This window comes from Lampetra planeri, chromosome 52 (genome assembly GCF_965212315.1).
Source record: "Lampetra planeri chromosome 52, kcLamPlan1.2.h2, whole genome shotgun sequence".
Classification (NCBI taxonomy): domain Eukaryota; kingdom Metazoa; phylum Chordata; class Hyperoartia; order Petromyzontiformes; family Petromyzontidae; genus Lampetra; species Lampetra planeri.
Genome location: NC_136158.1, coordinates 6084267 through 6100207, shown reverse-complemented (window position 1 = coordinate 6100207; position 15941 = coordinate 6084267). Strand labels below are relative to the sequence as shown.

Here is a 15941-nt window from a genome sequence, read left to right as displayed (position 1 = left end):
CACCGCGCCCGGCCGCCTTTGTCTTCCCCAGTGGCGATGTTCTTCGTTTGTCTCGCACACCCGCAGCAGGTAGTCTCATTTGAGGCTGAGCCGACCTAAGGGGAGGCCCAGGACCGATTCAGATAAGCGCAATCACCGGCGTTGGTCCGTGAGCGGGAATCGAACCCGTGTCGCCAGGTTCACAGTGCAGCGTAGCGCTAACCGCTGCACCACCGCTCCCCATGCATCCGCGTAGACTCGCACAAAGATTGCCCCGTGCAGCCCCGAACAGACGTGATTTGTTTGATTTGATTTCTAACTACGTGGAATTTACCGAAAGAACCAAAGAGTGTGGAGTCACGAAAGCTTTAAATCAAGACCCCAACAGGCTGTTGGGACAAGTGCTGTTAGCGGGCACCTAGGAAGGCACGAGGGGGTGAGGGCAGAGGTCGCAACCGGGTACCCGATACCCGTACCTTACCCGATACCCGGCTACCCGTACCCGGCCGGGTACGGGTAGCCGTTTGCGAGCTGGTGCGGCCGGGTACGGGTAGGCCGTGAGTCACTGGTGAGTAACCGTTTGTCACTCATTTCGGGTAGGGAACGGGTAGGGAACGGGTACCCGTACCCGGCCGGGCGACCCTGGTGCGGCCGGGTACGGGTAAGGAATCAAAGCCCGTTTGCGACCTCTGGGGTGGCCGGGATCACGCCCGGCCGCCTTTGTCTCCCTTGTGGGGATGTTTACACACACACACAGCACCAGCCACTCATTGGAGGTTGACACACAAACACACACAAACACGCGCGCACACGCAACAGGGGACCCACAGTGATGCTCGCGTTTCACTTTCACGGCAAATTAAAAATAAGGAATAAAGCACGTGGGTCTAAACTGGGAGCAGATGCGGGGCTTGCTTAATCTGGGGGGGGTCACGCAGGCGACGGGGAAGTTCTGGTTGGCCGCACGCTACCCCCTCTGAGAACCCGCGGGGGCCTCCGAGCGAGTGGCACGCAGCACGGCGCCAGCTGCGGTCACAGCCGCAACGAGCAGACCCGTCACTCGGGCGCCGGGGATTAAATAAACAACCCACAGCACCCCAGCACGCACCACAACATACACAGCACACCACCCCCACACCACCCCCACACACCAGCCCATACCACACCACACCAGCCCGCACCACAACACACCAGCCCGAACCACAACACACCACAACACACCAGCCCGAACCACAACACAACACACCAGCACACACCAGCCCGCACCACAACACACAATCCCCACACACCAGCCCGTACCAGCCCATACCACAACACACCAGCCCATACCACAACACACCACCCCCCCACACCAGCCCACAACACACCACACCAGCCCACACCCCAGGCACACATAGGGTGCTCTCTCTCTCGATTACACACACGTATCAACAACTCGTCAATGGGAGTTGGCCAAACGTCCTTGTGTAGGATCACAGAGCTTGGGCAATTGTTGGCGCTCGTGCTGGATCCAAGGTGGGGAAAAAGGTGGGGGGAGGGGGGGTATACCGTGCCGATACCTCGAGTATTTTACCACGGATATTTTACCACTTGACGCCGTACATGGACTAGATTGTTGCGTGTTGGTGTAGGACCCGAGTTACTAGACGATAAACATTTATTTTACATTTTAGACCAGGTAAGACCCCACTGAGCTGTGTAGCTCTTTACCGGAAGCGATCTGGCCATCGCAAAGGATGGCCCCAAAAAAGGGGCTTCATCATCATCACCATCACGTGCAAACGTATTGCAGCCAAATACTCCGAAATGCACGGCGACTCTAAATGTCGAGGGGAAACCGGAGGGCCCGGAGAGAAATCCACGCAGCCACGGGGAGAAAGTGTGAACACGCAAACTCCAAATATAGAGCAGGCGTCGAACCCACGACCTCCTGTACACCAGGCGATGTAGTTACACAAAGCCTCCCCCCCCACTGGTTTGAAATTCCACCTCTCGCCTACGAAGAACTAAAACCCCGGCGACCGCTACAATCGTTTTCAACAAGTCATTTATTCAAACGCCTCTTGCAAAACATGGCAGCCCACCGCCACCGCCGCCGCTTTCCTCTACAAATATATAAAAAAAACAGCGACACACAAACGTCCAGTGATCCGGCCGGCGCCGCGCGTTCAGGTCGCCGCGCGTTCAGGTCACCGCGCGTTCAGGTCACGTGGGCACGGCGCCCCGTGCCAGGCGAGCTGCACCTCGAGGCCGCGTGAAAGCGAGGAAGTCTCGCCTCTGCTGGGAGATCACGGGGAGAGACCCTGGTGCCATGGTGTTGACCGACTGCGACGACCGGCACGGCACACAACCTGTGCCCCCCCACCCACTGTGCCGACCTTGCAGCGTTTTAGCCGCCCGGTGCCCCGCTCGTTGTTGGGAGCGTCGCTCCTCCGCCCTCCGTTGTTGCTGGAGGGCGACTGCCTCCAACTGCCCAGTAGCAACAGCAGTAGCAGCGTCCTTCACGAGCCTCCTCCACAGAGGCCGATCTTGACACCGCTGGTACCGGACATTGGCAAGTCGCCATCGAGTTACGCTTACACACTCACACACTCACACTCTAACACTCTCACACACACACTCACACACACACACACACTCTCACACACACACTCACACACTCACGACTCGCAGCAGTTGTTTTTGCTCCGATTTCTATTCGTTTTTCCTTGAGAAAGGCATGAACATGAATGGAGAAAGTAAGAGCTCTAGAGAGCTGCTCTCTGTTCGTCCACGAGTTCGTGTCTCCATGTATCCGTGCGTTCGAGTCTCCGTGTCTCCTCCACGTCTCCTCCGCGTCTCCGTGTGTCCGTCTCCACGTGTCGGTGCGTTCGTGTCTCCGTGTTCATGCGATCGTGTCTCCATGTGTCCGTGTCTCCACGTCTCTGTGCCTCCGCGTGTCCGTCTCCACGTGTCTCCGTATTCGAGTCTTCGTGTCTCTGCGTGTCCGTGTCTCCACACGTCCGTGTCTCCGCGTGTCCCCGTGTCTGTGCATCTCCCCGACTCCACAAATCCGTGTCTCTGCGTGTCCCCGTCTCCGTGTCTGTTTATCTCCCCGACTGCACATATCCGTGTGTCTCCGCGTGTCTCCGCGTGTCTCCGCGTGTCTCCGCGTGTCTCCGCGTGTCTCCGCGTGTCTCCGCGTGTCTCCGCGTGTCTCCGCGTGTCTCTGCGTGTCTCCGCGTGTCGGTCTTCAGCACTTGGAGTAGCGCCTGCTGATGGAGTCGCGGTAAAACTCAAAAACTTTGGTGGACGCCTCCCGGCTGAGCGCCACGCAGCGCTGGTACTGGGGTAGGGGGAGGGGGGGGGGGTGCGGGGAAGGGGGGAGGGGTGCGGGGAAGGGGGGAGGGGTGCGGGGGAGGGCAGAAATCATCAATCATCAGATCACAGTCTCGACACGGGCAGCAAGTTGCCGTTTAATAACTAAACTATTTTTACTGGTAGGAACCTCCTGGTTACACCAGCCCACAGGGGATTATTGTGGCCGTCCGTCGTGCATACAAATATGGGAGGGGTGGGGCTGGGTGGAGAGGGGAACCGTTGACCCTGCAGGCCATTGACCGAGCAACCCAACGTTCCTACCAGCTCCCTCCGCAGGAATGTGTTTTATTTTACGAGGTAAGGCCCGACTCAGCTCCGTGGCTCTTTGTCAGAAGCGACCTGGCCACCACAAGCGACCGCCGAAGGAAGGGGCTTCATCATCATCACGTGGAGATTTATAGCGGCCGAATACTCCGAATGTGTGACGTCGATTCAGCACCCTGCCGCTGTATACGATGGGGGGGGGGGGGGGTGCGACACTCGTGGGTGGTGGTAATTCCACGTTCATATGGCGAGGGTGAGTGGGGCTACCTCGGTGGCGTCGAGTCGCCCCTTGGTGGACGACGCCAGGATGTTCTTGCCGCTGCTGTCCAGGGCGATCGTGACGAGCGCTCGGCCCTCCTGCGGAGAGGGGGCCACGCGGATTGAGTCCACAACCTCGCTCGCACGCAGCCTGGCTCACCCACGGCCTGGCCGGGGTTCGCGACCCCTGGGTGACCTCCTCACCTTCTCTGCGCTGGTGTCGGGGTCGAGGCCGATGGTGCCGTCGCGCGCGATGGCGCAGGCCACGCCGCAGAAGAGGCAGCGCAGCGCTAGCCCCGCGTCGGCCAGCGCCATACAGGCGGCGCTCACGCAGCACGCCAGCAGCTGGTGCTGCGTCAAGGAAGGTGGGGGGCACGGTGGGGGGAGGGGGGGCACGGTGGCGGGGCACGGTGGGGGGGGCACGGTGGGGGGCTCGGGACGGGATGATGTGGGGAGGGGGGATGGCGTCAGGGGTCATGGTGACGATGAGGGGGGTCAGGATGACAGCGAGGAGCATGATGATGAGGAGGAGGTAGAGGAGGAGGAGGTACAGGAGGAGCTGTGTGTTTGCTAGCGGCGGTGTCTCGGAGCGCTTTGCCACTCGCGACGTGCATCTCGCGCCCCCACCCCCGGCGTGTCACCATCAGCTCCCCCCCCCAGCGGCGGCTGTCGCCGTGCGGCTCCAGGCGACTCGGCTCCAACGCGGCTACGAGAGAGAGACCGCCGGTCGGGGGCGACGATCGTGCCACGGGGACCCGCTCCGACCCACTGCTAACCCGCTAAAACCGGACACACGATCCTTCCCCAGACACCTCTCCGATCGGCGCGGTCGGCTCACGCGGCGCGACAAGATGTTGTCCGCGCGCACGGACTGAGCCCGCTACGAAGCGAGCGCGAGGCGGTGTGCGAGGATACGGCGCCGGCGTCGTGCACCACCTGCAGGACCAGCGTGATGGAGGTGCGGGGGTGCAGCGACGAGAGCAGCGTCGCCTCCAGCACGCCGCGCACAAACTGCTCCTGGCTCTTCTCCCGCACGCCTGCGCGCAACCAACGCACGGACACACACACGTACGCACGGACACACCCACGTACGCACGGACACACACACGTACGCACGGACACACACACGTACGCACGGACACACACACGTACGCACGGACACACACGCGTACGCACGGACACACGCACGCACGGACACACGCACGCACGGACACACACGCGCACGGACACACACGCGCACGCACGGACACACACATGTACGCACGGACACACACGCGCACGTACGAACACGCGCACGGACATACGCACGGACACACACACGCATATACACACACACTCACGCGCACACACATACACACACACAGACTAACGCAAACACACACACACATACATACACACACACAGACACACGCAAACACACACAGACATACACACACACAGACACACACAAACATACACACACACACACGCACACATACACGCACACAGACACACACACATACACGCACACAGACACACAAACAAACACACACACAGACACACAAACATACACACACGCACACACACACACACGCACACACACACGCACACACACACGGGGTCACGGTTAGGGTTGCGGTGAGAGTAAGGCTCTGGCTGGGTTTGGGAACGAGTTCAGGCTAGGGTCAGAGGAAGGGTCCAGGTGGGGTTGGGCTCTCAGGTGCAGGGTTCACAGACAGGGTGGAGCGATGTTCGATACAGGAGCAAGGTGGACCAGGGGTGGGTCAGGGGACGGCTCTGGGTCAGTGAGCGTCGCTCTCAGCGACGGTCGAGGTCGGGCTGAGCGAGGGCCCTCTGCTTTGGGCTCAGAATCAATGTTGTTTATCCTGCAGGAGGAATCCGATGAGCGATAAAGCTCTTTTTTCACAGACGTCCAGTCGGGGGCACGGGGTCAGATCGTTTCAACGAACAAACTAGGCAAGTGGATTGTTTAGGAAAGGTAAGCAAATCACGTGAAATGAAATAGAAATAACACGTAACTCTAAATGCTATATTTAGATTTAAAGCTTTCGTGACTGCAGCGATTCATATTCTTGGTTCTTTCGGTAAAGTCACGTAGAAGGGAAACAATTAAATAATAAAAATATAAAACGATAAAATTCTCACGACGTTTTGACTGCAACACAATCATCATCAGGTGTGAAAAACACAGCAACATTTTTTTTCTTGTTGTGAAAAACACGGCAAGAATTTTTATTCTTGATGTGTTTTTCACACCTGATGACGATTGCTTGTGTTGCAGTCGAAACGTCGTGAGAATTTTATTGTTTCAGATTTTTATTATTTTATTATTTCCCTTCTACGTGACTTTACCGAAAGAACCAAGAACACGAATGTTTTTATCTTACCAGGTACAGCGCACTGAGCGATTCACTTAATTTCACGAAGAGACCTAGGCTCTCACGAATGACAGCTCAACTAAAGTGACCCATCAGGTGTGGATGTTCCCGGCAATCCTGGCCGCGACCTCAACTCCAACCCGGGTGGTCGGGCCCCACACGCTGGGGTCCACGGTCAGGGCAGGGTCAAAGGGCAGTGCCGGATGATCCTAGTTGCAAAAGTAGCTGCACGTGTAGCAGCTGCACGTGTAGCAGCTACAACACGTGTAGTAGCTGCATGTGTAGTAGCTGCATGTGTAGTAGCTGCACGTGTAGTAGCTACATGTGTAGTAGCTGCATGTGTAGTAGCTGCATGTGTAGTAGCTGCACGTGTAGTAGCTACATGTGTAGTAGCTACATGTGTAGTAGCTACACGTGTAGTAGCTACATGTGTAGTAGCTGCATGTGTAGTAGCTGCATGTGTAGTAGCTACATGTGTAGTAGCTGCATGTGTAGTAGCTGCACGTGTAGTAGCTACTACACGTGTAGTAGCTGCATGTATAGTAGCTGCACGTGTAGCAGCTGCACGTGTAGTAGCTGCACGTGTAGTAGCTGCACGTGTAGTAGCTGCACGTGTAGTAGCTGCACGTGTAGTAGCTGCATGTGTAGTAGCTGCATGTGTAGTAGCTGCACGTGTAGTAGCTGCATGTGTAGTAGCTGCACGTGTAGTAGCTGCACGTGTAGTAGCTGCACGTGTAGTAGCTGCACGTGTAGTAGCTGCATGTGTAGTAGCTGCACGTGTAGCAGCTGCATGTGTAGTAGCTGCACGTGTAGTAGCTGCACGTGTAGCAGCTGCATGTGTAGTAGCTGCACGTGTAGTAGCTGCATGTGTAGCAGCTGCATGTGTAGTAGCTGCACGTGTAGTAGCTGCACGTGTAGTAGCTGCACGTGTAGTAGCTGCACGTGTAGTAGCTGCACGTGTAGTAGCTGCACGTGTAGCAGCTGCATGTGTAGTAGCTGCATGTGTAGTAGCTGCACGTGTAGTAGCTGCACGTGTAGCAGCTGCACGTGTAGTAGCTACATGTGTAGTAGCTGCACGTGTAGTAGCTGCACGTGTAGTAGCTGCACGTGTAGTAGCTGCACGTGTAGCAGCTGCATGTGTAGTAGCTGCACGTGTAGTAGCTGCATGTGTAGTAGCTGCATGTGTAGTAGCTGCACGTGTAGTAGCTGCACGTGTAGTAGCTGCACGTGTAGTAGCTGCATGTGTAGTAGCTGCATGTGTAGTAGCTGCATGTGTAGTAGCTGCATGTGTAGTAGCTGCACGTGTAGTAGCTGCACGTGTAGTAGCTGCACGTGTAGCAGCTGCACGTGTAGTAGCTGCACGTGTAGTAGCTGCACGTGTAGTAGCTGCACGTGTAGTAGCTACATGTGTAGTAGCTGCATGTGTAGTAGCTGCACGTGTAGTAGCTGCACGTGTAGTAGCTGCACGTGTAGTAGCTGCACGTGTAGTAGCTGCACGTGTAGTAGCTGCACGTGTAGTAGCTGCACGTGTAGCAGCTGCACGTGTAGTAGCTGCACGTGTAGTAGCTGCACGTGTAGCAGCTGCACGTGTAGTAGCTGCACGTGTAGTAGCTGCACGTGTAGTAGCTGCACGTGTAGCAGCTGCACGTGTAGCAGCTGCACGTGTAGTAGCTGCACGTGTAGTAGCTGCACGTGTAGTAGCTGCACGTGTAGTAGCTACACGTGTAGTAGCTGCACGTGTAGTAGCTACACGTGTAGTAGCTGCACGTGTAGTAGCTGCACATGTAGTAGCTGCATGTGTAGTAGCTGCACATGTAGTAGCTGCATGTGTAGTAGCTGCATGTGTAGCAGCTACATGTGTAGTAGCTGCATGTGTAGTAGCTGCACGTGTAGTAGCTGCACGTGTAGTAGCTGCACGTGTAGCAGCTGCATGTGTAGTAGCTACATGTGTAGTAGCTGCACGTGTAGTAGCTGCACGTGTAGTAGCTGCACGTGTAGCAGCTGCATGTGTAGTAGCTGCACGTGTAGTAGCTGCACGTGTAGTAGCTGCATGTGTAGTAGCTGCATGTGTAGTAGCTGCACGTGTAGTAGCTGCACGTGTAGTAGCTGCACGTGTAGCAGCTGCACGTGTAGTAGCTGCACGTGTAGTAGCTGCACGTGTAGTAGCTACACGTGTAGTAGCTGCACGTGTAGTAGCTGCATGTGTAGTAGCTGCACGTGTAGTAGCTGCACGTGTAGTAGCTGCACGTGTAGTAGCTGCACGTGTAGCAGCTGCACGTGTAGCAGCTGCACGTGTAGTAGCTGCACGTGTAGTAGCTGCACGTGTAGTAGCTGCACGTGTAGTAGCTGCATGTGTAGCAGCTGCACGTGTAGCAGCTGCACGTGTAGCAGCTGCACGTGTAGTAGCTGCACGTGTAGTAGCTGCACGTGTAGCAGCTGCACGTGTAGCAGCTGCACGTGTAGTAGCTGCACGTGTAGTAGCTGCACGTGTAGTAGCTGCACGTGTAGTAGCTACACGTGTAGTAGCTGCATGTGTAGTAGCTGCACGTGTAGTAGCTACATGTGTAGTAGCTGCACGTGTAGTAGCTGCACGTGTAGTAGCTGCATGTGTAGTAGCTGCACGTGTAGTAGCTGCACGTGTAGTAGCTGCACGTGTAGTAGCTGCACGTGTAGTAGCTGCATGTGTAGTAGCTACATATGTAGTAGCTGCACGTGTAGTAGCTGCATGTGTAGTAGCTGCATGTGTAGTAGCTGCACGTGTAGTAGCTACATGTGTAGTAGCTGCATGTGTAGTAGCTGCACGTGTAGTAGCTACACGTGTAGTAGCTGCATGTGTAGTAGCTGCGTGTGTAGTAGCTACGCGTGTAGTAGCTGCATGTGTAGTAGCTACATGTGTAGTAGCTACACGTGTAGTAGCTGCATGTGTAGTAGCTGCATGTGTAGTAGGAGCTACGGGCTCCGCACTTTCAAGGAGCCCGTGCTAAATGCTTTCAAGCTATCAATTCCGGTTCAATGATTCTGCACTTGCTCTATGACTATAGCACTATACCGCCTTCAGCTTTTATGAACGACTGGGTATTTAAGGTTAGCGATTTGTCGTATTATCTGGCCGTATAGCAAGTGAAAAAATACAATTACTTTACTATGCAAGTTAAACATGTATGTGTTAGGGCCCCTTTAACACATAGAGCTGGTAGGAACGTTGGGTTGCTCGGTCAATGGCCAGGGTCAACGGCGGCGTGGTGTATTCCGCAAATATGGCCAACTGTGAGGGCAGACACAAGCCGGCGTGAGTAGGTTAAACGTTGAGTTTTATAAAGGCACCACGGGGTGACCAGCCCCTCCCCACCCAGCCCCACCACCCCCCACACAGCCCCTCCCCACCCAGCCCCTCCCCACCCTCTCCTCCCCACCCTCTCCTCCCCACCCTCCCCTCCCCACCCAGCCCCACCCAGCCCCTCCCCACCCAGCCCCTCCCCTCTCCACCCAGCCCCACCCCTCCCATTTTTGGATGCACGACGGATGGAAACAATAATCCCCTGTGAGCTGGTGTAACCAGGAGGTTCCTACCAGTATAACAAATGCTATAGTCCACGCACTAGCTTAGTCACGGGGGGGGTGCCTGGGGGTGAGCCTGCGGATGGCGGCGGAGCAATCACCGGGGAGGCCGGTCTTGGGCTTGAGGATCACCTCCAGCGTGGCGCGGTCCGACTGCTCCCGGCTCACGCGAACCTCGGCCGGGCCGTAGACAGCGGCCAGCACCGCCGTGTCGCCTGTGGCACGGCGGACGGATGAGAGGCGCGCAGACTCGCACAACGAGAGACGCGGAGACTCGCACAACGAGAGACGCGGAGACTCGCACAACGAGAGACGCGGAGACTCACACAACGAGAGACGCGGAGACTCGCACAACGAGAGACGCGGAGACCCGCACAGAGATGCGGAGACTCGCACAACAAGAGACGCGGAGACTCGCACAATGAGAGACGCGCAGACTCGCACAACGAGAGGCGCGCAGACTCGCACAACGAGAGACGCGGAGACTCGCACAACGAGAGACGCGCAGACTCGCACAACGAGAGACGTGCAGACTCGCACGAGAGGCGCGCAGACTCGCACAACGAGAGACGCGGAGACTGGCACAACGAGAGACGCGGAGACTCGCACAACGAGAGACGCGGAGACTCGCACAACGAGAGACGCGGAGACTCGCACAACGAGAGACGCGGAGACTCGCACAACGAGAGGCGCGCAGACTCGCACAACGAGAGACGCGGAGACTCGCACAACGAGAGGCGCGCAGACTCGCACAACGAGAGGCGCGCAGACTCGCACAACGAGAGACGCGGAGACTCGCACAACGAGAGGCGCGCAGACTCGCACAACGAGAGACGCGGAGACTCGCACAACGAGAGACGCGGAGACTCGCACAACGAGAGGCGCGCAGACTCGCACAACGAGAGACGCGGAGACTCGCACAACGAGAGGCGCGGAGACTCGCACAACGAGAGACGCGGAGACTCGCACAACGAGAGGCGCGCAGACTCGCACAACGAGAGGCGCGCAGACTCGCACAACGAGAGACGCGGAGACTCGCACAACGAGAGACGCGGAGACTCGCACAACGAGAGACGCGGAGACTCGCACAATGAGAGACGCGCAGACTCGCACAATGAGAGACGCGCAGACTCGCACAACGAGAGACGCGGAGACTCGCACAACGAGAGGCGCGCAGACTCGCACAATGAGAGACGCGGAGACTCGCACAACGAGAGACGCGCAGACTCGCACAACGAGAGACGCGCAGACTCGCACAATGAGAGACGCGCAGACTCGCACAATGAGAGACGCGGAGACTCGCACAACGAGAGGCGCGCAGACTCGCACAATGAGAGACGCGGAGACTCGCACAACGAGAGACGCGCAGACTCGCACAACGAGAGACGCGGAGACTCGCACAACGAGAGACGCGCAGACTCGCACAACGAGAGGCGCGCAGACTCGCACAACGAGAGGCGCGCAGACTCGCACAACGAGAGGCGCGCAGACTCGCACAATGAGAGACGCGCAGACTCGCACAACGAGAGACGCGGAGACTCGCACAACGAGAGGCGCGCAGACTCGCACAATGAGAGACGCGGAGACTCGCACAACGAGAGACGCGCAGACTCGCACAACGAGAGACGCGGAGACTCACACAACGAGAGACGCGCAGACTCGCACAATGAGAGACGCGGAGACTCGCACAATGAGAGACGCGGAGACTCGCACAACGAGAGACGCGGAGACTCGCACAACGAGAGACGCGGAGACTCGCACAACGAGAGGCGCGGAGACTCGCACAACGAGAGACGCGGAGACTCGCACAATGAGAGGCGCGGAGACGCACAACGAGAGACGCGGAGACTCGCACAACGAGAGACGCGGAGACTCGCACAACGAGAGACGCGGAGACTCGCACAACGAGAGACGCGGAGACTCGCACAACGAGAGGCGCGGAGACTCGCACAATGAGAGACGCGGAGACTGGCACAATGAGAGACGCGCAGACTCGCACAATGAGAGACGCGGAGACTCGCACAACGAGAGACGCGGAGACTCACACAACGAGAGACGCGCAGACTCGCACAACGAGAGACGCGGAGACTCGCACAATGAGAGACGCGGAGACACGCACAATGAGAGACGCGCAGACTCGCACAACGAGAGACGCGGAGACTCGCACAACGAGAGACGCGGAGACTCGCACAATGAGAGACGCGCAGACTCGCACAACGAGAGACGCGGAGACTCGCACAATGAGAGACGTGCAGACTCGCACAACGAGAGACGTGGAGACTCGCACAATGAGAGACGCGGAGACACGCACAACGAGAGACGCGGAGACTCACACAACGAGAGGCGCGCAGACTCGCACAACTAGAGACGCGGAGACTCGCACAACGAGAGACGCGGAGACTCGCACAAAGAGAGGCGCGCAGACTCGCACAACGAGAGGCGCGCAGACTCGCACAACGAGAGACGCGCAGACTCGCACAACGAGAGGCGCGCAGACTCGCACAACGAGAGGCGCGGAGACTCGCACAACGAGAGGCGCGCAGACTCGCACAACGAGAGACGCGGAGACTCGCACAACGAGAGACGCGGAGACTCGCACAACGAGAGACGCGGAGACTCGCACAACGAGAGGCGCGCAGACTCGCACAACGAGAGACACGGAGACTCGCACAACGAGAGGCGCGCAGACTCGCACAACGAGAGACGCGGAGACTCGCACAACGAGAGGCGCGCAGACTCGCACAACGAGAGACGCGGAGACTCGCACAACGAGAGACGCGGAGACTCGCACAACGAGAGGCGCGCAGACTCGCACAACGAGAGACGCGGAGACTCGCACAACGAGAGGCGCGGAGACTCGCACAACGAGAGACGCGGAGACTCGCACAACGAGAGGCGCGCAGACTCGCACAACGAGAGACGCGCAGACTCGCACAACGAGAGACGCGGAGACTCGCACAACGAGAGGCGCGCAGACTCGCACAACGAGAGACGCGGAGACTCGCACAACGAGAGGCGCGCAGACTCGCACAACGAGAGGCGCGCAGACTCGCACAACGAGAGACGCGGAGACTCGCACAACGAGAGACGCGGAGACTCGCACAACGAGAGACGCGGAGACTCGCACAACGAGAGGCGCGCAGACTCGCACAACGAGAGACGCGGAGACTCGCACAACGAGAGGCGCGCAGACTCGCACAACGAGAGACGCGGAGACTCGCACAAAGAGAGGCGCGCAGACTCGCACAACGAGAGGCGCGCAGACTCGCACAACGAGAGGCGCGCAGACTCGCACAACGAGAGACGCGGAGACTCGCACAACGAGAGACGCGGAGACTCGCACAACGAGAGACGCGGAGACTCGCACAACGAGAGGCGCGCAGACTCGCACAACGAGAGGCGCGCAGACTCGCACAACGAGAGGCGCGCAGACTCGCACAACGAGAGACGCGGAGACTCGCACAACGAGAGGCGCGCAGACTCGCACAACGAGAGACGCGGAGACTCGCACAACGAGAGACGCGGAGACTCGCACAACGAGAGGCGCGCAGACTCGCACAACGAGAGACGCGGAGACTCGCACAACGAGAGGCGCGGAGACTCGCACAACGAGAGGCGCGGAGACTCGCACAATGAGAGGCGCGGAGACACGCACAACGAGAGACGCGGAGACTCGCACAACGAGAGGCGCGCAGACTCGCACAATGAGAGACGCGGAGACTCGCACAATGAGAGACGCGCAGACTCGCACAATGAGAGACGCGCAGACTCGCACAACGAGAGACGCTGAGACTCGAACAACGAGAGGCGCGCAGACTCGCACAAAGAGAGACGCGGAGACTCGCACAACGAGAGACGCGCAGACTCGCACAACGAGAGACGCGGAGACTCGCACAAACGAGAGACGCGCAGACTCGCACAACGAGAGACGCGGAGACTCGCACAACGAGAGACGCGGAGACTCGCACAACGAGAGACGCGGAGACTCGCACAACGAGAGACGCGCAGACTCGCACAACGAGAGACGCGGAGACTCACACAACGAGAGACGCGCAGACTCGCACAATGAGAGACGCGGAGACTCGCACAATGAGAGACGCGGAGACTCGCACAACGAGAGACGCGGAGACTCGCACAATGAGAGACGCGCAGACTCGCACAACGAGAGACGCGGAGACTCGCACAACGAGAGACGCGCAGACTCGCACAACGAGAGACGCGGAGACTCACACAACGAGAGACGCGGAGACTCACACAACGAGAGACGCGGAGACTCGCACAATGAGAGACGCGGAGACTCGCACAACGAGAGACGCGGAGACTCGCACAATGAGAGACGCGGAGACTCACACAACGAGAGACGCGGAGACTCACACAACGAGAGACGCGGAGACTCACACAACGAGAGACGCGGAGACTCGCACAACGAGAGACGCGGAGACTCACACAACGAGAGACGCGGAGACTCGCACAATGAGAGACGCGGAGACTCGCACAACGAGAGACGCGGAGACTCGCACAACGAGAGGCGCGGAGACTCGCACAACGAGAGACGCGGAGACTCGCACAATGAGAGGCGCGGAGACGCACAACGAGAGACGCGGAGACTCGCACAACGAGAGACGCGGAGACTCGCACAACGAGAGACGCGGAGACTCGCACAACGAGAGACGCGGAGACTCGCACAACGAGAGACGCGGAGACTCGCACAACGAGAGGCGCGGAGACTCGCACAACGAGAGACGCGGAGACTCGCACAATGAGAGGCGCGGAGACACGCACAACGAGAGACGCGGTGACTCGCACAACGAGAGGCGCGCAGACTCGCACAACGAGAGACGCGGAGACTCGCACAATGAGAGACGCGGAGACTCGCACAACGAGAGACGCGCAGACTCGCACAACGAGAGACGCGGAGACTCGCACAACGAGAGACGCGGAGACTCGCACAACGAGAGACGCGGAGACTCGCACAACGAGAGACGCGCAGACTCGCACAATGAGAGACGCGCAGACTCGCACAACGAGAGACGCGCAGACTCGCACAACGAGAGACGCGGAGACTCGCACAACGAGAGACGCGGAGACTCGCACAACGAGAGACGCAGAGACTCGCACAACGAGAGACGCGGAGACTCGCACAACGAGAGACGCGGAGACTCGCACAACGAGAGACGCGCAGACTCGCACAACGAGAGACGCGGAGACTCGCACAACGAGAGACGCGGAGACTCGCACAACGAGAGACGCGCAGACTCGCACAACGAGAGACGCGGAGACTCGCACAACGAGAGACGCGGAGACTCGCACAACGAGAGACGCGCAGACTCGCACAATGAGAGACGCGCAGACTCGCACAATGAGAGACGCGCAGACTCGCACAACGAGAGACGCGCAGACTCGCACAATGAGAGACGCGCAGACTCGCACAATGAGAGACGCGCAGACTCGCACAATGAGAGACGCGCAGACTCGCACAATGAGAGACGCGCAGACTCGCACAACGAGAGACGCGCAGACTCGCACAATGAGAGACGCGCAGACTCGCACAATGAGAGACGCGCAGACTCGCACAACGAGAGACGCGCAGACTCGCACAACGAGAGACGCGGAGACTCGCACAACGAGAGACGCGCAGACTCGCACAACGAGAGACGCGGAGACTCGCACAACGAGAGACGCGCAGACTCGCACAACGAGAGACGCGGAGACTCGCACAACGAGAGACGCGCAGACTCGCACAACGAGAGACGCGCAGACTCGCACAATGAGAGACGCGCAGACTCGCACAACGAGAGACGCGGAGACTCGCATAACGAGAGACGCGCAGACTCGCACAACGAGAGACGCGCAGACTCGCACAACGAGAGACGTGCAGACTCGCACAACGAGAGACGCGCAGACTCGCACAACGAGAGACGCGGAGACTCGCACAACGAGAGACGCGCAGACTCGCACAACGAGAGACGCGCAGACTCGCACAATGAGAGACGCGCAGACTCGCACAACGAGAGACGCGGAGACTCGCATCAACGAGAGACGCGCAGACTCGCACAATGAGAGACGCGCAGACCCCTCGCACAACGAGAGACGCGGAGACTCGCACAACGAGAGACGCGCAGACTCGCACAACGAGAGGCGCGG

The 15941-nt window shown here is 58.6% G+C and overlaps 1 protein-coding gene across 1 annotated transcript in view; it reads right to left on the bottom strand.

The window, feature by feature from the left end:
* Positions 1–2009: 2009 nt before the first annotated feature.
* The window catches only part of EXOSC5 (exosome component 5), a 19903-nt gene continuing 5971 nt past the window's right edge, over positions 2010–15941 (bottom strand). Inside the window, exons 2-6 of the mRNA XM_078616896.1 lie at positions 9899–10012; positions 4777–4898; positions 4066–4206; positions 3871–3960; positions 2010–3304 (exon numbers count right to left, since the gene is read on the bottom strand). Of these exons, the coding sequence (XP_078473022.1) occupies positions 3212–3304; positions 3871–3960; positions 4066–4206; positions 4777–4898; positions 9899–10012 (560 nt within the window). The 3' untranslated portion in view covers positions 2010–3211. The remainder of the gene's footprint in view (positions 3305–3870; positions 3961–4065; positions 4207–4776; positions 4899–9898; positions 10013–15941) is intronic.